Genomic DNA, 22,102 nt, shown 5'->3' on the forward strand with positions numbered 1-22,102 from the left:
TTGCAGATCTTATCCACCATGCATAAGGCCCCCAAATGAATGGATCAGATATTAAGAATGTATACACATCAATTAAAAAGATAGCTAGAAAACTGTGCATAAGGTATTGGTAGAAAAAATCACCATCAGAGAAAAAGCTCAGACACTCCATAAATATATCAAAAGTTGCATCATCTCGGGACACCTGGATGGCTCAGTTGGTTGAGTGTCCGGCTCTTGGTTTCAGCTCAGGTCATGATCTCAGGGTCTGAGGATCGAGCCAGGAGACAGGCTCTGCACTCAGTGGGGAGTCTGCTTGAGATTCTCCCTCTCCCTCTCCTTCTCCTTCTGCCCTTCCCCCCACTCCCAAATAAATCTTAAAAAAAAAAAAAAGTTGCATCATCTTAGAAGTAATCAAACTGTGACACTATTTCACACAGAGTGGCAAAAAACAACAACAAAAGAAAACAAAGGCACAGTCTGATGTAATTATCACGGTCCAGCTGCTTGGAAGGCAAATCTGACGCGGCCAGTAACACTGCAGACGAGCATACCAAACCCCCTAGAACTTCCATTTTCAGAAGATCTCGATAGCATGCAGAAAGATGTCCACCGCTGTACTCTTTATAACTGCAAATATCAGAAACATTCCAAGTGGTAATCAGGCCAGAACTGGGCACATCCTCTGGGTATAGTCATACGATAGGATACTACACAGCGGTCAAAATGAGTGACCTAGGACTCCCATCAACAGGGAAGACCCAGTAAACCTGTAGTGGTGAGCAATCAGGCAGGCAGAAGAAGGGTGCGCACGGTACTACAGAGCATTCACGCACACGTGAAAATACCCAAACCCACAACCGACCAACCAACATTTTGTTACATGGTACTTATTTAGAGGTAGCCGGCAGACAGCTTCTAAGGGGACTCCAATGATCCCGGCTCCCTGGTATTTGCTTTTGTGTAACCCCCTCCCACGCTGGGCCGGGGCTGTCCTGAGTAGCCAACAGAATAGGGCAGAAGTGACCGCATGTCAGTTTCAAAACTGGGTGTAAAAAGACCAGCCTGGGTACTCTGTGGCACTTTTACTTTCTGGAATCACTTGCTCTGGGGTGACCAGGTGCCCAAAGAATGGTCAGGGAAGCCTGGCAGGAGGTCCCAATGGCGAGGAAAGGAGCGCTCCTCTCTCCGACCCCATGAGTGAGCTTCCAGTAGGACCCAGAACCATCCAGCTAAGCCGCTCCCCCATTGCTGACCCTCAGCACCTGCCAAGTCAGACAGGGCGGCGAACCGTGGGGCTAAACTGTTACCAAGCAAGAGACAGCTAATGCAAGGCACTGATAACTATGTAGCGAAATCTTAAGTGCGTAGTAATTAGAGAAGAATCTACACCAGTCTGAGGATAAAGGGTCATTCTGGGGAACGCGGTGCAGTGGGGCTTTAAGCTACATTTATTTTCTGCTTCTATGACAAATTTTTGAAGCAAATATGACAAAACGTTAGCATTTGTTAAATCTGGGTGTTCCGTAAGTGTGCCCAGAGCACATGATTTCCTAGGACTTAAATCATTTTGTTATTTAAAGCATGTGATAAATTAAAAATAAACACTTTTAAAGAGAAAAAAAAAGGCAGCGTACCTCTTCCATTTATTACAGCGCTACAGACCACTGTCTGGCTCCTAATTGTGCCTTTTAGGGAAGTAATTACTTTAATGGCTAAACAGTTTGCACGGAAGAAACCTACCTGTGTATATTCCCACTGCTGAGAAAATCAAATGTTTAAGTACCAAAACCTTAAATACGCCTTTTTAAAAATAGTAACAACAACAACAAAAAAACCAAAACAAAACCCAAACTTCTATATGCACACCTAACAAAGAATTCATGTTGGAAGGCAGGAATGAAGGCTGCTTTGCCTGCAGACACTTAATATTAAACTATTTCCAACAGCAATTCACTTAGGAGACGTGGTGATTACGCACTCTGCGGTATTAAGTAAAGTGGACGATACGGCTGTTGCCATAGTAGCCTCTATTTTAATGGTATTTAACAAGAGAACAGAAATTGTGGGGAAAATTGCTTTAGTGCTTAGTTCCCTGGGTTATGAGACGTGAAACACTCACAGCTGGGAGACCAGTAGCATCTCCAATCGTGAAGTCCCAGGCAGTGCCACAGAGGAAGGTCTCCCCCAGGGATACCTCCCAGGCTAGAACCAGTTAATGCACTCTGAGAGGTAAACATTCACGCCCCATGAAGATGACAAAATGACAAGCCCCGGGGATTCGGAGCCCGGTCCCTAGGGCAGAGTCAGAGCGCTGCGTGTGAACGCTGAAGAAGGCATTTGCAACAATCAAGTGTGTACGTGGCGTTGGGTGGTTTTGTTTATACACCACGTGAGCTGGACTAATGTTCCCGATGTAAGTTTTTGCCCTGATATGCCTCTCCTCCCACTCCCCAAACTGTTATCTCATCTGCCGGGAATGCCCCTGTGTCCAAACAAGGATGGGTAGCATAACTGACCTGCTTTATCCACCAGGATACCGACTTTACCTCTGCGAGTCGGATAGTAAATAAGAGCTGAAATGTCCCCCTTTGGAATAAATCAGCTGAGATCATCTGACGTTTTGCCTGCACCCCCTCCCCATCTCCATAGCTCTCCCCCAGACTCCTCCGTGGGTTTTTGATCCCAGTGAATTTCGGGGTGACCGGCACAGCCAGTATCCTGCCCGTGGGCCACTATCCCAAGTGTTTCATTACATTCACGCCTCCCTCCCTATACTGTGTGGGGGACCCAAGTCTCACTCCACAGCCTCTCATTTCCTCCCGTCCCATGTCCTCTCTGCCTCACATGTGCTTAACTTTTCTCTTCGTTGGCATGTTACCTGCCAACTCTGAACCCCACGTGCCAGGACCGGTCAGTCCTGAAATCCCGCCCAGGAGCCTGGCAGCGCCCGCGTGCTGCCTGGTCACACATGCACTTTCCACGCATCCCCAGCAATCCTGGCTCAGGCCCATGTCCACGACTGGCCTTTTCTGCCAAGTACCTGACCCTCCCGCTAAGCCGTGCTCTAGGTGGACACCCCATCCCAGCCAACTGCTCGTCTACAGACATCTTCCAGTCTGGGGGTCTTACCCACCCATCACCTTTCCTGCCCTCTCGCCTGTGGTTTCCCTGAACACCGGCCCAACCTTCAAGCTCAGCTTCACAGTACAACATTGCCGACTCACCCCCAAACCAGCTCTTCAAGGGGGTTCTAGGAGAAAAACACGCTCCTTGATCTCCTCATTTTAGGATTTCAAGAAATAGCAATGACAGGCATTTACTTCTTTTTGCACAACGAAGATTGCTTTGACGGAAAAAAAAATACACAGCTTACCCATGAATCTTTAATTCTCCTGTCAAAAAACTGTAATTTTTCCCCAAGGTCCCCTATCTTTATTCTGTGGTGTGAGATACCATTCTAAATTTAATGTGAGACGTAACTATAATACTAATGTCAATCACGCATCTGTTTTGTGTCAAGCATGGGATTAAACATTTTATAGGACGGCCTCACTTCCTCTTTTCTACATCTTGCCGAGCGTCTTACTGCTAAGACTGGCTGTGGATGACAGGCCTGTGGGAAAGAATTCAAAGGCAACTGACCCATCCTCAAGAGTTGCTTCCAAGTTCATGAACGGATGCCAAGTACTCTGGCCGGGGGTTGCCCGTCCAGCGCGAGCATCGCTTACCTGCACAGGGGCTGGCTGCAAAGCCCACTCTCTTCCGAGCTCTGTCAAAGATCACGTAGAAGCCCTCCATCACGGTCGCACCAATCACCAGCGCATTTGTGGAAGGTGAAATGCCAAATCGGTAGCATTCGTAATTCAGGCCGGCCCCCATCATGGGCTGGATGTAGAGCTGTTTACGAGGAGAGAGCAGGCAGACAGACAGGGAAAAGCATGAACCCGGCAACCTCACAAAGCTCTCAAGGCCACAGTGTGTTCCAACCCTCCCAGGAGCCATGGGGTGATGCAGGGCGAGAAGGAGATGACATCACCCTGCCATCCGGAAAACGACATCACAAGCACGGTGATAAACACGACTGAAAGTGCGCCTCCCGTAACCACGCCCAGATGCACCCACACAGATGTACCCAAACAGATGTCCATCCATCCGTCCATCCATCTGTCCATCCATCTATCCGTCCATCTGTCCATCCATCCATCCATCTATCTGTCCATCCATCCGTCCATCCATCCATCCGTCCATCCATCCATCTGTCCATACGTCCGTCTGCCCATCTGTCCATAAGTCCATCCATCACTCGGCATGGCCTAAATACTGTCCCAGTATCAGCAACAAACACACAGTCCCTCTGCCCTCGAGGCTTCCCATCTGGCGAGGGAGCAGGTAAATGAAGTGGAGTGGGACAGGCCCCTTCTACGGTCATGGAACCAGCGAACTCTTCCCCTCAAACTCCTCCTTCCCGTGGCCTTTGAGAAAGGGCGGTCTCCTCTTCCTCCCAACACCGGCTGCTCATTCTCAGGCGCCTGTGTAGAGTCCACTCTACCTTCATCCCCTGTAAGCGTCAGAGAATGCCAGGGCTCTGGCCTCTGGCGGACACGCCCCCCACCCCACTCCACCCCAGGTGACCCATGTGGCCCCATGATCCTAAGCATACCCCGGGGCTCTATGCTGATGCCCAAATCCTGACCTCCAATAGATCTTTGCTGCCACGGCCATACTCAACAGGCATCTCAAATGTAATATCAGAGAAACCGGACTCAGGACATTCTCCCCAAATCTGTTTTCCTCAAGGTCTTCTGTTTCAGTAAATCTGTGATTCACTCATTTCCTCAGGCCCTATAGCACCCGGCCAGGATCTCTTTGCTTACGTGGAAACCATACCCAGAGGCTGCAGGTCTTCCTTTGAAATGGCGTCCGAACCCCCTCACACCTCCCATCCCCATGGCTACCACCCCGGTCCAGACCATTAGCATCTTCTGTTCTCCTGAGATATGGTTGTGGCTCCTAACGGGCCCCAGGATGCCGTCTTTGTCATCCTCCGCCAAAGAGAGCTTACAAGTAGGCAGCAGGGTGGAAGCAAGATGATTTACTTCCTCCGTCGGTGAGAGAGAAGCTGCCACAGACAGAAGACCCAGCACCCTCTTGTAGGAAGCTCCCGCGAGGGTGAGGACCACGGGCTGTGCGTGTTCCATCAACACAGCTCGTGGCCCTGAAGTCCTCTGGGGGCCGAGTGTGAGGAAATGAGTCAAAACTTAATCAGGGAGCAAGCCAATGTCACTCAGGGAGAACAATCCCTCCGTGTTTTAACAGCAAAGTATGCAAATGCAGGCAACCAAGAGAAGAGAGTGGCTTAGCAAGATAAAATACCAAATGTCTGCGGATAAAGGCAATAAAGGGCAAGATGAGTAGGAAGAAGGGCTTCCTTGTGAGTACGGACCAGCCCTCAAGGGGTAAAAGCAGGAAGAAAGATTGAGGTGGGAAAGGCTGGGAGCCTGGGGCCTTGCCGCTGGAGGGGGTGTGAGGGGAGGGGATTTTTAGAGGGTTCGGCAGGAAGGGGCTGCATCAGGTGACAAGGGAGGGGTGCGGCCTGGAGGCAAACCACGAGAGATGTGGGACAGGGAGCCAGCCCCCTAGGGTGGGAACACAGGAGCACTATTTAAGGTCTGGGCAGGACAGGAAACTAGAAGTCACACTAGAGGAGAGTACAATCAAGCTGACACCAGAGGAAGATGAACTTCAACGCCCCTGCCAACGTCTGGATGGTGAGAGGAGGAGGGGCTGTGTGGCAGCGGGGTGAGCAAGGACGTAACGGTGGCAGCCCCTGGCGTCCTCAACAGTTAGACCTGGGGCCACTGCTGGGTCCAAGAGCTGCACCCGCAGTCAGAACCCTCCCCAACTGGGCTGTCTGTCTGCAAGCCCTCCCTTCAGGCGGGGAGTCGTTCTGTTATCCGCTGTGCTCCCGGAGCCTGGGCTTCAAGGGGACGGTAGGCACCCAGGAGGGCCTCACTAAATGCAGGTGACGCTCACGAGTGGTGCTGAGCTTGACGAACATCAAACGAAAGATGCAACTTCTCATGATCAGCTCTAACGAGGCAAAGGCAGGGGATGCCCTGACCTGTTGCCACGGCACCGTCACCTAAGGGTCTGCAAGCGAGCCCCAGGCATGTCCGCGGACACACACACACAAAACACAATTCTATAATAAAACCCAATCGGCTTCCGGAGAAACCAATTCTATAATAAAACCCAATCAATTATCACCTATCATGTAACTGAGGATATTGATGCAAAAATATGCAGACCGAGTGTGTATCTTTTACTCCTGTATGTGTGTCCCAGCTGACTGCCAATAGAAGTTCCAGACTGTAGATGCTGTAACAAGCTGGGGAAAGCTGAAGGATGGCTAGAGCTCAGAATAAACTGTCTGTCTTCAGCTAAAATAGCACAAATAGACCAACCAGTGGTAGACTGAAATTATTTACATTTTTAGGGGTATGTGGAAAAGAAAACCAGAATTTGCCCGTGGGCTGGGGTTGGGGGCTGCTTTTGTCAACAGGCCAAAAAAGAAGCAGCCCGTGTGTTTTGGGGAAAGACTGGAGACAGACATAATTTCAGACAATTGCCTTTGACACAGCTCCTTCCTGCGCTAGCAAGCATATGCCCGTCCAGGACTGCCGATGCCAGAAAGGTCCCAGGCATGGGGCGTATTCTAAAACCTTGGTGGGAAGGAGCCCTGATAATTGCCTTAAAAGTTAGGGAGAGGGAGGCAGGCAGACAGAGTTGTAGTGTTGGGAGGTGCCCCCCCACCCCGCCCAGCACTGACCGCGAGGGCTGTGTCAGTGCCACACAGAGCATGGGAAGTAATCAGCACGGGATGGGTCACAACTGCCCGTTCAAGCCCTTCTCCGAAGAGGTGACAGAAAGAGAATGGAATGGGAATGTTGTGGAAGAAATCGGGAAAACAGCAGGGGAAGCAGATTTTTGGAAACCAAAAATGTGAACATATCCAAATCAACCCAAAAAACATCTAGTCTCGTGAGAATACTACTGAATTCTCACGCAGAGATAACAAAAATTAAAGGCAACGCTCCCAGCCTCCCTCATTATGTTCTCGCACTCGGCCCGTGCCAGGTCCTGGAACCAGCCATTGAGCCCCAGGGATTTTCCAGCTCTGCAGGCTACTGCCCACTCTGGACATCACAGATTTTTCCCCCAAATGCCTGTTTTCTCCTGTATCTTACGAGTCCCTGATTCTGCCAACCCACTCCCCTGCCATCCATTCCTGATTACACGCTCACCTCTGTCCTAAAGCTTTGACTTTAGTTACAGACCACCCTGACATCCACATTGTGCTGCTTGATGGACCAAAATTTAACCATAAAAAGCAATTATTTTAAAGATGGAGAAAGCATCACTGTATGCAGTGAAAATGTCTTTGGCAAGTATTATGATTTCTCCCTTTAGCGTTAAAGAGACAGACGGAGAAAGGGCTCAGTGATCTGCTCAGCGTTACAGTGTGAGTCGGGGCGGAGCTGAGCACGTAGCTCAGGCCTCAGTGACTGTGTCCTCCATCCCGGGGTCTCTGTTGAGGCTCTCAAGCCCGTCCCCAGTAACCCGCCATTCCTGGAAGGCATGTCCTCACGGACAAGTTGAGAAGGGAAACAGCAGTACTCTCACTTGTTTTACTTCTGAAATCATTTCCTCCTTCCCTAGCCCCCAATCCCACCCTTTATCCCAAAGTCACCAAATCACGACAAAGGCACATCGATCTGTCTGTTCCAAAACACCTGTGATTACACACTAGTCCCCACTGCACGCTCACACCAGGGAAGGAGCAAGGACCTCCAATCTCACGGTTCTCCTCGTCAAGGAATTAATGTAACTGAGGAAGAACTAGAAGCCTAGCATGTACTTTTAAAGAAAAGAGAGCTCAAACGCAAAGGGCACAGCATAAAATACCCCCTAAAGGGATGACTGCATGCCGGAGGGGCAGACTCGGAAGCCTGCGTTATGAGTCAGAAGGGAGGCTCACAAACGGGTTATTTTGCTCAGCAGAGGTTCAACAAAAGAGGGTTGTCTGAGTTGGACCTTGAAGGATGGGAAGAATCTGGATATGCAGAGGGAGTGGGGGAGGTGAGGGCATTTCGGGCGGGGGTGGGGGTGGCAGAAGGAAAGGTCAGGAGAGCGAGCATGAAGCCTGGGAGGACGCCGACTGGTGAGTGGCAGCTCAAGGGCATCGAAGGGTAGAGGGAGGCCCGGAGAGCCACAGGAAATGAGAACATCAATGTCCACAGGGTGGGGACTCACTGATGGCTCACAGCAGGGACAGCGGGCCGAAAGCTGCCTCCTAGGAAGATCACTTTGTGAGGGCGTTAAGGGCAGAAAGGAGGGGACTGGGCATACAGAGTATGTGTGGAGGTCCCCAGAGGGGGACAGAGGGGGACCTGAGTGCAAGCCTCGGGAACCAGGAGGTGAGAAGCATGACTGAGCAGGGCAGAGCACGCTGTGTTTGATTAGATGCATAGGAGGAGGAAGGAGAGGAAGGAGCCAATGACCTCTTGAATATGGAAAACAGAAGGCTGTCTTCATCTCTCAAGCATCAAGTTTTATTCTCCTTTAAAAAAAAACATATTTTAGGGGCACCTGGGTGGTTCAGTGGGTTAAGCCTCTGCCTTCGGCTCAGGTCATGATCCCAGGGTCCTGGGATCGAGCCCCGTGTCGGGCTCTCTGCTCAGTGGGGAGCCTGCTTCCCCCTCTCTCTCTGCCTGCCTCTCTGCCTAGTTGTGATCTCTCTGTCAAATAAATAAATAAAATCTTTTTTAAAAAAACAAAAAAACATATCTTGGGGGCATCTCAGTGGCTCAGTCGGTTAGGTGTCTGCCTTCAGCTCGGGTCATGGTCCCAGGATCCTGGGATCGAGCCCCATATCAGGCTCCCTGCCCACCAGGGTGTGCTTCTCCCTCTCCGTCCTGCTCCCCCTGCTTGTCCTCTTTCACTCTTGCTCTTGCATAAATGAATAAAATCTTTAAAGACAAATAAATACATAAAAGAAAAGAACATATTTGGTGCTGTGGTAGACACTGCACCAGTGTCCTCCATTCTCGGCCTTCCACTTCCCCAGCCCAGGGGGTCTGGGCTGCCTCGGCCCTGAGGGCGCAGCACTGTGAAGGAGTAGGCAGACGGTGGTGGGCCTGCTCTGGGCCCCCTGGGTGCGTCGCCCCCCCAGAGCCCCACCACCACCACGAGGCAGCTGCGGGATGGTGGGAGTCTCGAGCCCCATTGCTCCACCAGCGAGCCACCAGATTCACGAGGGAGGCCACAAACAGGGCTGGTGTCCCGATGTGTCCACGAGCGTGTTGAGGGCAGCAGGCCTGCCGGGACTCCCGAGCAGGGGCCCACGCCCATTGACGAGGGCCGCCCGGTTTCGCGGAGGGTAACAGCATCCTCGTGACACTCCAAGCCTAGCACAGATACGCTACCTGACGCGAGAACTGCCGCACGTGGGCGGGTCACCTGTTCAGGGAGAACAGCCCAGGTCCCCGCTCATACCTGAGGCAGGATGGTTACACGGAACGACTGGCTGGAATTCTCGTCTCTCAGGTAGATGGAGATTTTTGGGAAGTAAGACCACGGTGTCTCCGAATTGGTCCAGCAAGCCAGCTGGGACCCGGTCCAGAAACCATCAGAGAATTCTGGAATCTGGACAGAACGAGATCACGTGAGAAAGCAGGACTACTCTGGCACATCAACAGGAAGCAGCTCCCAGCTCCCCTCGACACCTCGCCAGATGCCCGCGGTGGTAAACCATGTTTCTCTTGGACGGCGTGGCGGAGACAGCAGTCCTCTGAAAGGGGACCGGTGATGACAAATTCACGGCTGTCAAGATCACCCAGGCACGCAGAGTACTGACTGGTGTCGGACTCAGCAGCCAGCCCTCTGCAGCACTGATTACTTTAATTCTCGCAAACCCCCATGGGCACAGTAGCAGCACCCCCGCGCCCCACGTTAGAGATGAGGAAACAAGAGCACACAGAGGGGAAGCCACCTGCCCCAGGTCTCAGTAGTGGGCAATGGCCCTTTAGAAGAGAGGCTACATCCCACATGTGGCCCTTTAGACTGCTTTGGGCATCACCTCTCCTCTGAATTTTGAGCACAGCACTCTGCCCCCTGGTGTAGAGTCTTCCCACTACCCCCCTGGCGGGGGGTGGGGGGGGGTGGGGGGGGGGGGGGGGGGGCGGGGGTGGGGGGGTGGGGGGGGTGGGGAGGTCCCTACAGTCCCAGAATATCTTTCTCCTCCTCCGGACATCAGCTCAGACACCACCTTCTGGGAAGCCCTCCCCACCCTGCTGATGTCCCACCATGTAGCTCTTCCCCGTGGTCCTTCTTCCTATAACAGCTGTAATTTGACATTTGCGAGTGTAACTGCTTACCTTCTCTTTCCTGCACGGAGATCTGAGTCCTTGAAGGACAGAGATAGATTGTCTGCCCACCTTACAGTTCTAACACCTAGCCCATAGGAGAAACCCAGGAAATATTTGTGGGAAAAATGAACAGCCAAGAACACAGAGCGCACACCTGAGCCTCCCAGCAGGGGTCTGAACCTGAGGAAGAGCGATGCCACCTGTACATGCCCGCTAGGCGCTCAGTCCGCAAGTTACCCCCAAATAACTCCCGCCACCTCACCAGGGCAAGGAACGGTTTTGAGCGGACCTATCCTGCACCCGCTAGTAGTGTACGCGATGGGGGCGGAGCTAGGAGAGTATGGGGTGGGGCGGAGCTAGGGGCGGGGTGGAGCTAGGAGCGGATGGAATGGGGCGGAGCTAGGGGCGGGGTGGAGCGAGGAGTGGAAGGGATGGGGCGGGGCTAGGAGAGTCCTGACCTGGAGTGAGGGGTGACTATCAAGGGAGCGTCCCTGGGAAGCTGAAGTCAGCTAAGGGCCAGGAGCAGTAGGGGATGAGTCTGAGGGCGGGCGGGCCGCGCACAGAAGCTGCCTCACTGGACGGACCAGATGGCAGCCGCGGAGGCAGGAGCTGTGGATAGGAAGGAGCAGGAGCCGGGGGACAGAGGTTATCTTGGCGGCCTTGGTGTCTTCAGCAGAGATCATCTGTCAGAGATCCGAGCTTTGGGGAGAGCCAGGTGTGATTTACGAGTCCAAAGGGGATTTACAAAGGCCACGAGTTCTGGAATCTGAACTCCTGTCCAGCCAGGCCCACTCGAGAGTCACTATGGGAGGATGGGAAACGATGATGTGGCACCGAAGGAATCCCTTTCAGGTGAATACAGGGAGAAGAGAGGGGCCCAGGGCCCACCCTCGATGGCGCCAGCAAAGCAGATACCCACGAAGAGGGCGCAGGGTCGGGAAGTCCAGGAAGGAGTGCTATGGGAACGGAGAGAAAGTACGATGGTACGGAGACGAGCAGGGCAAGTACAGAGACAGTGGAGCCTCACAGGGTGAATGCTGGGCGCTCTGTTGCAGGAAGATAACGCGGCAGGTGCGTGCCTGCCTGCCCTCGTCCCTCCGTCCTTCCCTCCGACCGTCCCTCCCTCTGGAACACACAGTGGGGAGAAAACGCCCTGGGGTTTTTCATCTACTCCAGGGGCCATCCATTGTGACACTGGTAGTGACTGATTTGTAACATTTTAACAGTTTGTAACATTGTAACATTTGTAACATAAAATGCTAATACATTTTCACCTTTTGTAAAAGTTGATTTGAACTATCTGTCGGAAGGCAGAATCCCAGAGGCCAGATGAGTCGATGAGGGTCATTCGCTGGCCAGAAGGATGGGCTAAGCTGGGGGGTGGCTGGGTCTGCACCCAGGGCAGGGAGCCCCACATCAGTGCCCATGGGCAGCTCCAATGTGCAGATGAAAGATCAGGCCTGGTAACTCACCTAAGGAGCCCAGCTCCGGATCGGACGGGGGCCCTGTGTCTCCAAACAGGCGTCTGTGAGTCCAAGAGCCTCCCCGGAGGCTATGCCACGTGTCCTTGGAGGACAGTTTCGACCCTCAGATCACAGTGTTCAGAGTCAGAAGTCATCCTAAGGCAGGTGTCATCCCGCATCTGGATTTTACAGATGGGGGAGCGCTGGGCCGAGCACCAGGGCGCTGCAGCTAGGAGGAGAGGGTGCCTGGGCCTCTGGTGTCTACAGAACTCCATTTCAAAATACAGACCATGCATTCCTAAATTCCCATCTGAACAAACCAGGCCAGGAGACAGCCCAACACTGGCATTGCATTTAATTCCCCGAAGCCAGGTTATTCCCTTAACCAAGCCTACACCACAACAGGTGAGAAAGAACACACCCATCTTCGGTCCAGGCACATGGACACAGGGACTCTGTGCCCTCGTCCGTTCCCCCGTCCCCACCTTCTCTCTCCCCCTAGCTGGCTGTGCTCTTCCTGCCCAAGACGGAGAACCTTCCCGGGTCCTCCCCTTCCTGACACAGGCTCTGGAATCAGAGGATAATTTTAGACAAGGCAAACAAATCTTGTAATCCCATTTCTTCTACCACCACCAACCACGGGCTACGATGCCCTAGGGGTGCCACTCTCTTCCCTTGTGGCTCCCATGGGGGCTAGAGTCCCTGGCTCCCCGGCGGCGGGGCCAGTCCTGCGGGGTGGTCCTCACACACTTCCAGCCCGGAATACTCAGTCTGAGGAGGCTCGTGTCAGGTCTGCCGAGGACACTCTCACTCCCGAAGAAAATCAGCATATGGCTCCATATTTTAAGCACGGTCTGATTTTCAGCCAGCGTTCTGAATCAAGGGCACTAAAAACTTTCCTTGCCTTTTTTTCTGATTCAGCAGATACGGGCTAAGATAGGAGCTTTCCTCTGGCTCTTGACCACTGCTGCCCCAAAGTCCTTTCAAGCTCAGAAGGGGCCTCTGCGCTACTTCTCTTCACGGCTCTTGTCCGCTCTCTCCGCTCTCCCGCAGCTCCGCCCACGCCAGCTCCAGACTTCTGAAGTTTGGCTCAGGACACCCAAAACCCCTTCCTCCTTCCCCCGCTCCTGCTAGAACCCGTCAGCAAAGACCTGCTCAGCGTTTTCCCATCATTCTTTGGATGCGGCCGGGGGAGTCGTGGGAGTCAGGCTGGTGTTAGCACCAGCATGAAGACTTTGCACAGGAGACACGGGTTTTTGCTGACCTTGCAAGGGTGATGCTGTACAAAGGAAGGCTTAGGACAACAGGGAGGGGAGAAGAACATCTGTCTCACGTTCGAACAAAGAGCAGCTGCCCGGTGGGACATCAGACGCTTCTCGTTCTACAGCTCCCGCGCGCAGGGCGCACTGTACTCCAGCAGCCCCGACAGCCCCTCGAGGAGAACGTGGAGGCTCCGAGGGCCCAAATCCCGCCCCAGGCACCCTGCTAGCGAGCAGCCGAAACCAGCCTCCGTTCGGGTCCATCCGACCCCTGCAGCCTTGTTCTTTCTTCCCACTCAGTGCCTTCGGTCTACCCTTTGGTCTCTACCCTGCTGCCCGGAACCAGCTGGAAAGCTGGGGCCATACCGGATGCTGTCAGCCGCGTCTCCAAAATTCATGCTGTTCTTGAGCAGGGTTTTAAAATTTATTATAAGGGCTGATCGGCCTTTGCCTTCCGTGAATCACATTCTTTTACAGAAGAATTCAAATCTCAGTACAGCCTGAATGAAGGCCAAAAAGAGTACGATTTGGGGTTCACAGGTCTTGTTTTAGAGGCTGTGAACATATTCCTGGTTCACTATTTCCTCTAATATAGAAGGTTACCAAGAGGCTCTTTTTCTTATTTAAAAAAAAAAAAGAAAGAAAAACAAAGTACTCCATCCAGGTTGCTATTATTTGAAATACTCAACAGCCCGGCACCTTCAGATCCAAATCCCCTGAGGTTAATCTGAAGAAATTCTTTGCTAGTTAAGAGTAAGACTGTGAACTTAATAAGTAATAGTTGAAAAATTAAAAAAAAAAAAACCACAATCCCTCAGATGAAGACTACTGAATACATACACAGGAGTGCTGCTTCCCCCAGTATGTGGTCATGACCTGGGGCTTTCCGGGATTTATCAGAATCCCGAGGACTCACCAGAGACGTGCGGGCCACTGCCTCAACCACCGCGTTGAACACCTTCTGGGGCAGGCGCAAGAGTGTGGTGCCGCTGTCCACGATGGCCTTGTCTGCGTTATACTGGAATAGAGGCGGGTTGGTGGGGAGAGGGCATGAGTTCTAGGCAATGTGATTCTAGCTTGCTGTCCCTGGGGGTCCGCCACACACAACTTCCGGCAGCCGGGGGACCTCACCGGTGACTCTACTCATGGCACAGTCTAGGAACTTGGACGCTAGCCCAACATTCTCACTTCCCAGAAAAGGAAACGGAGACCAGGAAAGGGAAGGGATGTGTCCAAAATCAACAGCTCTCCCCTCACAGACAACTGCCCCATCTGGAGGTGCCCAGGCGACCCTCTCCCTGTCAAGGAGCTCCCAAGGGCAAAGGGGGCAGACCCCTATGTCTTTCCAGATTCAAATGACACGTCAATTACCATTTATGCAAATCCTACAGAAGCAACTATTATCCCAGAAAGGGAGAAAGAAGATTAGGATGGCCAGACACACCATATCTGGATTTAGGATGGAACCACAGCCACGTTCAGAGAGAGGATCTCACACGTGCGCACATGGAAGTCTGCACTGCGTTGTAGCCCTCCCCGTGGAGTCGATCACTGGATTCTTTAGTGTAAGGAAGTGCCTCTGACCAGAGAGCCAGCTCTGTGGCCTCAGGACTGGAGACTCTCCTAGAAGGAGCAAGCACTGCTCTCTTGAGCTCTGGTGGGTTTCAGAGGCATCTGTGCCTGCGGGAACCGTGGTGGGCGCGTGAGAAAGGAGGTGGTGGCAGGGAGGCACAAAATGAGATGCCCAGCCTGCAGGCACTGTGGGGGACTGCCTGCCGCAAGCTGTCCTCCTCACGATGCCATTACGGCCCCCAGGTACGCCCAGCGCAGACAGGGTGTGCACAGCGTTCCTGCGGGACGTGGCACCCCAACTCTGCATGTCTGCCCCCCCGTGAGGACGGTCAGGACACGCTGCTCTGCAGAGCATGACTTGTCCTGGAGGGAGAAGGGAGCGGCGGTGGAGGGTGACCAGGAGGCAAAGCGGATGGTTTCTTTTGAGTTTCATTTTGCTTCATTGTAGCCCCCGTTTTCTCCCTTGCACAGATTAAAAACCTGCTCTTCCAACCTCTGAAACACAGTCCTGAACCATCAAGCCCAGGGGAACCGTGAAAGGGGCTCTACAGTGCTCTTCCGACATGCCGGTTCATGCTTTTTTTTCCCCTATGAAGCTGAGTGACTGGCAGGAAGCAGGTCTTCTAGAGGGAGGAGTTCATTATCATACAAACAGGCCCGATCACTTTTAATGCATGAATCTTTGATTTACCTTGTAATGTGCCTTCTAGTTTTCTTTCTTTTTTTTTTTTTTTGAAGATTTACTTATTTATTTTAGAGAAAGAGAGAGCGTGCACGCTTGTGGCGGGGGTTGGGGGAGGGGCAGAGCCTGAAGAGACTCCAAGCTGACTCCCCACGGGACACAGAGCCAACCTAGGGCTCCATCCCAGGGTTCTGAGATCATGACCTACGCCAAACCAAGAGCCAGACACTTAAGTGACTGCCCCACCCAGGTGCCCCCATACCTTCTAATTTCCTATTCCGGTCCCAGCTACAGTATTAAAGTGACACAAAGAGATCACGATACCTCTCTGCAATCCAGATTCAGGCTCTGGCCTCCGATTTCCAGCTTGAGAATTTCTATCTGGTAGTACCACTCCTCCTTAATAGGGGTATACCAGATGTCTCCTTTGTACAAGCTTGGCTCAATTCCACCCAGGACCTGAGAAGGGAAACATTTATAGGTATAAGAGAAAAAATATGGAGGCATAGCCACAGGTTACACAGAGAAGCATACAATCAGAATCCCCATCCGCGTCTTACGATGATGTTACAAAACAGAGATGCTTGGAAATTAAACAGGGAACATTTGGGGGCCATGCATCCAAAGGTCAAATAGTCTTGTGCCCTCGTCTATTCCAGATGCTCTGGTGGTCTCCCTTCTGTAAAGGATGGCCCTCCAATTCTAGCCTTATCATACCAAGATGTACCCCCCATCGAATGAGGTCGAACAGTGAGCCACACTGTCGGACAAGAATTCAGTTCCTCAGAAGACAGAGGAGGACTTAACCGTCTCACACGTTTGCATGGAAGGCAGACAAAGGAGCGTCCCTAATCAAAATCTGATGTTGCAAAACTATAAAACATCGCCCCACATATCCTAGGCTGTCCTCCATCCTGAAAAGGGGGATAGTAAGATATTCAGATCGGGTGTAGTGTAAGCAAATGAAAGCAACTGCGTGTCTGCTTCTCACAGCAGGACAACTAGGGGGTTGTCAGCACCCGCCCTTCTTGTGCACTGTCCTTGTCACCTCTCGCTTGAGACATCGGGGCGGGGAAGCAGGGTCCATCGAAGGGACACTCCGCCTCAGTACATCCACAGAGCTGGTGGCCTTGATCTGTTCGTGTTTCACTAGAAAACTTCCTGCTGTGTGTCTGTACGTGTGTACGCACTTGTGCAGAGAAAGGACATACAGGTGTCCCTGTCTTGGCACCAAATTAGGAAATCACCAGTCTTTCCTTCAACCAGTGGACCAACCCTGGGTCTGCCACACCCCCCACCGGTCCTCACCCGCCCCTCTCCCACCTGCCAACATTTTTCTAGGAAATCATTTTAAAAAGCTTTCATAGAATTGGGGGAAGCAATGAGAATCAGCTTCTGGCTGGCAGGATAATTAGAAAAGATAAAAATAATATCGAATTTTACCCATTTTTTTTTAAAGGTTCTATAAGAAGGGTGATCAAAATTCCACAGTACTGATGGATACTTCTGTGTCTACCATTTCCACCAGGGTGTTCACAAACAGAAAAGCTGCCCGATTCATTTGTGATATTTTTCCCCCCTTGAGGACTAAAAGATACCCACAAGACTACCTCCGTTGGTACCAGATCCAGCCACGGGCAGCCCCGCCCCACACATCTGCATGGAGAAGACGTTGGGGATCCTTGCTTGGGCCACCAGGGAGTCGAAGAACGTCTCCAGGGAACTTGACGGCTGTAGGAGACACAAGGACAGCAGCCCCATGACTCATGGCGGAGATGAGGACCAAGCCGAAGTTGACATGGGGCATGGGGTCCAAACCTGGTTTTCTTCATATTTGTTTTCATGGGGAAACAACAACCATCTGTTCAAGGGCAGTAATTCGGAAACCAGCAACAGACCTTCCTACTACGCAATGTTTTCCTGTCTGTGTGGCTCTGTTGGAAAAATAAGATAGTATTTCTAAAATTGGAACGAGACAGAGAAGATCTGTACGGTCCCTGCGCAAGGCAGAGACGCAAACCTAAGACACTATTTCTAGAGCGGCTGGTACGTCGTCACATTATCACCACGACGCCCTGTGAGGCAGGCACGAGACATGGAGGTGGGTCACCAACGGGGCTGGTGGGCTCCCATCTCAGTCTGAGCAAGGAGAGAAGCGCTTCTGGGAGTGGCCTTTGTGGCTTCAGAAAACGTGCTTCACATCTCTAGGCCACGGTCGTCTGCCACACGCCAGGTGCTAAGCATGAGACCTCTCAGACCCTCGACTCTGCTGAGCTCCGGGGAGCAGGAAAGCAGCAGGAAAGGACAGTCCTGCGTCCCTGAGCTTGAAAAGCCCCAGATTCCCAGCTACCATAGTTCAGTGGACCTAAGTGGCCTATGCCTTCCTTCCACAGAGCCAGCACTCACTCAGGGCGCCCCATATCTCCAGAACTCAGTGTGCGAACAGCTCCACACTAGGGGTGGGCCTCCAGGGCTGCTGGTCCCGAGGACCAGTCAGGGACCTGCGCATAGATTTTGGGTTTGACAACCAGGGATACGGATCACTCAGAGATGTTGGTTCCTGATGGAAACTGACTTGTAGTGGCCCAGTTGCCGGGCAGATTTGGACCATTGGCAGTCAACACCGGGACTATCACTTACTGCCTGTGAGAATGAAAACTGTAATTCCGGGGGGAGCAAGGGCACAGCCATTAGCAAGTACAACGCTTCTCATTTATTTAACTCAGTTGCGTCTGGCCTCCTCCTCCGGCTTCTGTGGCCTCTCTGGCAGGACTGGGCATGATAGCCTCACACCACGTGTGCGTTGGCGTCTCGGGGGATGACGGACACGAAGTGGGCTGGGCGTGCTGCTGACCCAGGCTGCCGTCCTCCCGGCCACCTGCGTGGGAGGCAGCAAAGGCAACACAGCCTGGGACTGAATTCTGGCTTAGCCACCTGCTCCCCATGTGACTGGTTCCTTTGTTTCTTTATCTGTGAAATGGGGAAACAGTAGCCTCCCGGAGCTGCTCCTGGGGCTTCGATGAGCCAATACACACAAAAGCCTTGGAACAGTGCCTGGCCCGCAGTAAGGGATCTATTAGGATTCTGCCCAGTCATTCCTCAGGTTCCCTCTTGAGGTTTGAAAACATACAGGTACCAGGGTCAACCCGAGAGAGCCCAGCTCAGGGGCGTGCAGTTGGACGCAGGCATCCGTGGTGTGAGACCCCGGAGGGCAGGGTCTGAGGCACAGCCTCGGCGGGAAGCATCATGACTGACTAGGGTCACCACGCACCGTGGCCACCACTGAGGGCTCGGCCAACCTATCTCAGCAGCAGCTCTGGCCCACCAAGCCGCACTTCCAGCCACGCGCCACGTCCTACCCATCCCGTGACCATCTCCTCAAACCTGGGACAGGAAGCCAATCGCCTTCATCTCAGAGTTCCATACACAAGAAGGTCGTGTGGCAAGCCCGGCCACCCCTGGGGACCCAGAAGTCATTATTTGCGAGGAAGCTTATTGTCAGTACTGTCCACTGCAGGCAAGTCAGCTTTATTCTGGTGTTCCCCAGAGAATCAGCATGAAACCAACCATGCTCATACCTTTCCCCGTCTGAGCCAGGTAACAAAGCAATGTTTTGTCCTCGGTCACGCGGTCTATGAACTTGTACCGAGGAATGTATGTTATTAAAATGAGTCTACACAGTTCATATTAAGCTCACCCTATGGTACTGAGACGAAAGGGGCTCCAGAGCCCCCCTAGGCTCTGGGCGAGGAGGGTAAACCTCTCCTACTCTCAGTCTGCACATCCGTAAAATGGGAGAACGTGGCCACCCACAGAGGTCACCAGAACCCAGGGAACCAAGTCCTGGGATGTCCTCAGCCCGCCTGCCTCATAGGCCTCTTGCTCTTTAAGAGTCCCAGGCTCGGGGACGCCTGGGTGGCTCAGCTGGTTAAGCCACTGCCTTCAGCTCAGGTCATGATCCCAGAGTCCCGGGATCGAATCCTGCATCAGGCTCCCAGCTCAGCGGGGAGTCCGTTTCTCCCTCTGACCTTCTCCCCAACTCATACTCTCTCTCACTGTCAAATAAATAAATAAAATCTTAAAAAAAAAAGAAAAAAGAAAAGAAAAGAATCCCAGGCTCAGGAACTCCCCTGCCTGCCACCCACTCTCCACCTCACCCCTCCATGCACCACTACTAGTGAGCTGAGGCCGGGATGAACATCCCTTTGGGAGAGAAAACAGGCTTTCCCTCGAGCATCCTCCTGGACCACGACGGGCTCTGCAGCCCCTCCAACCTGCTTCTGAGCGTTCCACACTTCTCTGGCTGCAAGCTGAGCACTGACCAATCAGAGGGCAAGATGCGGGGCCCAGGACGGCCAGGAGGGGTGACCGCTTTCTGCTCCACTCCAGGACACGCCCTGGTATTTCATCCGCTTGACCCGGTTCCCCTCTTGGGGGAGACTCCCCAGCCTGCCTCCCCACCCAGGCACACCAACGTCACTCCCTTTGGGCTGGCCAAGTCCAAAAGTTTGCAGATCCTGTCTTTCCCATTTTGTGCAAGTTCCGATGTGGATGAGAGCACGGGCTGTACACGTTCCCCTCGGGGCCTCCTGGGCCACTGGCCTGCGATCTCTGGGACGTGCTTTCAGGCCCTCCCTGGGCTCCGCTGGCCCCTCTGGGGTGTCCGCACGATGAGCAGCACGATGCTCTCCCCCTGGTGGGATGTCTCCCTGGCCGAGGCCCCAGGGCCAGCCGCAGGCTCCTCCGTCCTCGTGAGAATGTATGAATCTAATAAATGTGTTTTCTTTTAATCCTCCCTCCAAGAAAAATGCCCCGACCCCAAAATTCTAGTGACTCGGATTCTGTTCACATTTTTAAACTACAGAAGTAAAATAAGCAAAAACAAAGACAAGTGAAACTAATGCTATGGGTACATCGTGGCAGGAAGGTTCAAAGGATTGCACCATTACCTTAAAGTTTAAAGATGTCTACAAACGTAATTAACTGGGTGACCACGGTTGGTCTCCACCACGTGACTCTCAGCGACCAGCGTTGTCTCCAGCAGCTGGGACCCCCCCAACGGCCGCCCACCCGACTCATCCCAGCTTTGATCCTACTTCGACCCCCAGACCAGCCTTACCTTGGCCAGAGCAGCGTAGGCGAGTCCCAGGATTCCGTTCCACTTGATCCCAGGCAGAAAGAAATTCTCGGACTCAAAGATAGTGGCGATGTTGACGAGGAATGAGCTGTTGAAGCCTTTCGGGATGGTGACGACGTCCTCCCCCACGAAGCCCGTCCAGCTTCCCTGTGTGTACTTCACCGTGACATCGAAGCCCTTGGAGCGGTAAGTGCTCGACCTGGAGAAGGAAGACACAAGGCCTGGGGCTGGATCCACGTGCCACATTCGGACGAGGCGGCCGGGCACGGTGGCCATGACCACTCTCCTGAGCACAGGAAAGCGACCACACGCAATTCTTCATCATTAACGGTGATTCTGTTCACAAAGTAGGCAATTCCACTAGCCAGCCTCACTCACATCTGGGTGGTGTTTCCGTGCCAAGTGTGCGGGCAGCTCTGGGGTCGACACAGAGCCCCGAGTTTAACATTTACCCAAGGGGGGGGCCCATAACTTACTTAACCACATCTGCCTTTGAAGGCACGGCCCAAACTGGGCACCCGCCTGGGCCCCTGGCTTTGCAGGGGCCCCGCACTGCTGCTCTATGACACAGGGAGGGACCTTCAGGTTTAGACGTCACACCCACAGCCAATGTGACAAATAAAGACCACCCCCACGCCTTCCTCCTCAGGGCCCACATTTCCTCCTGATGTCACAGCCTCCTCCTCCAGGCTGTGCCACGGGGCCATACTCCTCCCAAAATATGGGGAAGGGGTGCGCCTAGTGGCCTGTAGGGACATGAATCCCTGTGACACCATCTGCAGTCCTACATGCACACGGCCCTATGGGTAAGACCTGCTTAAACAGAGACATGTGGAGATCAGACCACAGGCAGGGCAGATGAGAATTCTGACCTTGGACTTTCAGAGACAGACAGTAAACAAACAAATACATAAAATTCCATTCTAGGCAGTGGTAAAGTGGAAGGACTCCCCAGGGAATAAAGTGTGGGTACGGGTAAGGGCATTGACTTGGTGGTCACCCAGGCCTCTCCAGTGCAGCCACCTCTGTGGGAGACCCACATGAAGACAATGAGCCCCATGGGAAGGACACTCTGGACGAAGGACAGCAGGTGTCAAGGCCCTGGGGTATCCAAACTTGTAAGGTAATTCCTACACCATCTGAGTTTGAAAACTCTGCTGAATCAGAGGACGGGACCCAGAGAATGTCTCTAGGCAAATATCTGAGCATTCCAACCACACTCACTCTAGGAAAACTGCCAAATTCCCAGAGAGATATCAGTTCACCAAGCAGATCACTTGTCCAGTGCTACCGTTTGCCTGAGGTTTTCATTCACTGTTTTCACACTGAGCCTTTGAACGTCAAGTCTGTGTTGTAGGACTGTTCGAACTACTGCAGTCTTGACTGAGGTCCAGACCGCAGTTAAGTCAGAGATGGTCTGACCTCTTCTTTGGGGGGCACATCTCTTAAGCTTTAAGTATGTTAACAGTCTTTAGTTCAGTAATGGTATTTCTGAGCATCTGATCCTAAGGAAATACCCAGAGATACAAGACGGAGATTCAGGGACAAAGACGGTCATTATGTTTGAAAACAGCAAACAG

The 22,102-nt window shown here is 52.7% G+C and overlaps 1 protein-coding gene and 1 non-coding gene across 2 annotated transcripts in view; one reads left to right on the top strand and one right to left on the bottom strand.

Moving 5' to 3' along the window:
- Window positions 1-22,102, bottom strand: part of BACE2 (beta-secretase 2) — a 78,814-nt gene that overhangs the window by 12,852 nt on the left and 43,860 nt on the right. Inside the window, exons 3-8 of the mRNA XM_032865304.1 lie at window positions 20,505-20,721; window positions 16,988-17,116; window positions 15,710-15,844; window positions 14,048-14,149; window positions 9,538-9,687; window positions 3,711-3,879 (exon numbers count right to left, since the gene is read on the bottom strand). Of these exons, the coding sequence (XP_032721195.1) occupies window positions 3,711-3,879; window positions 9,538-9,687; window positions 14,048-14,149; window positions 15,710-15,844; window positions 16,988-17,116; window positions 20,505-20,721 (902 nt within the window). The remainder of the gene's footprint in view (window positions 1-3,710; window positions 3,880-9,537; window positions 9,688-14,047; window positions 14,150-15,709; window positions 15,845-16,987; window positions 17,117-20,504; window positions 20,722-22,102) is intronic.
- LOC116872434 lies at window positions 17,320-17,421 on the top strand. Its single transcript, XR_004383640.1, has one exon. It is a non-coding gene; the product is annotated as a U6 spliceosomal RNA (small nuclear RNA).

The sequence above is a fragment of the Lontra canadensis genome, unplaced genomic scaffold (assembly GCF_010015895.1).
Source record: "Lontra canadensis isolate GAN:19392208 unplaced genomic scaffold, GSC_riverotter_1.0 scaffold29, whole genome shotgun sequence".
NCBI classification, from domain to species: domain Eukaryota; kingdom Metazoa; phylum Chordata; class Mammalia; order Carnivora; family Mustelidae; genus Lontra; species Lontra canadensis.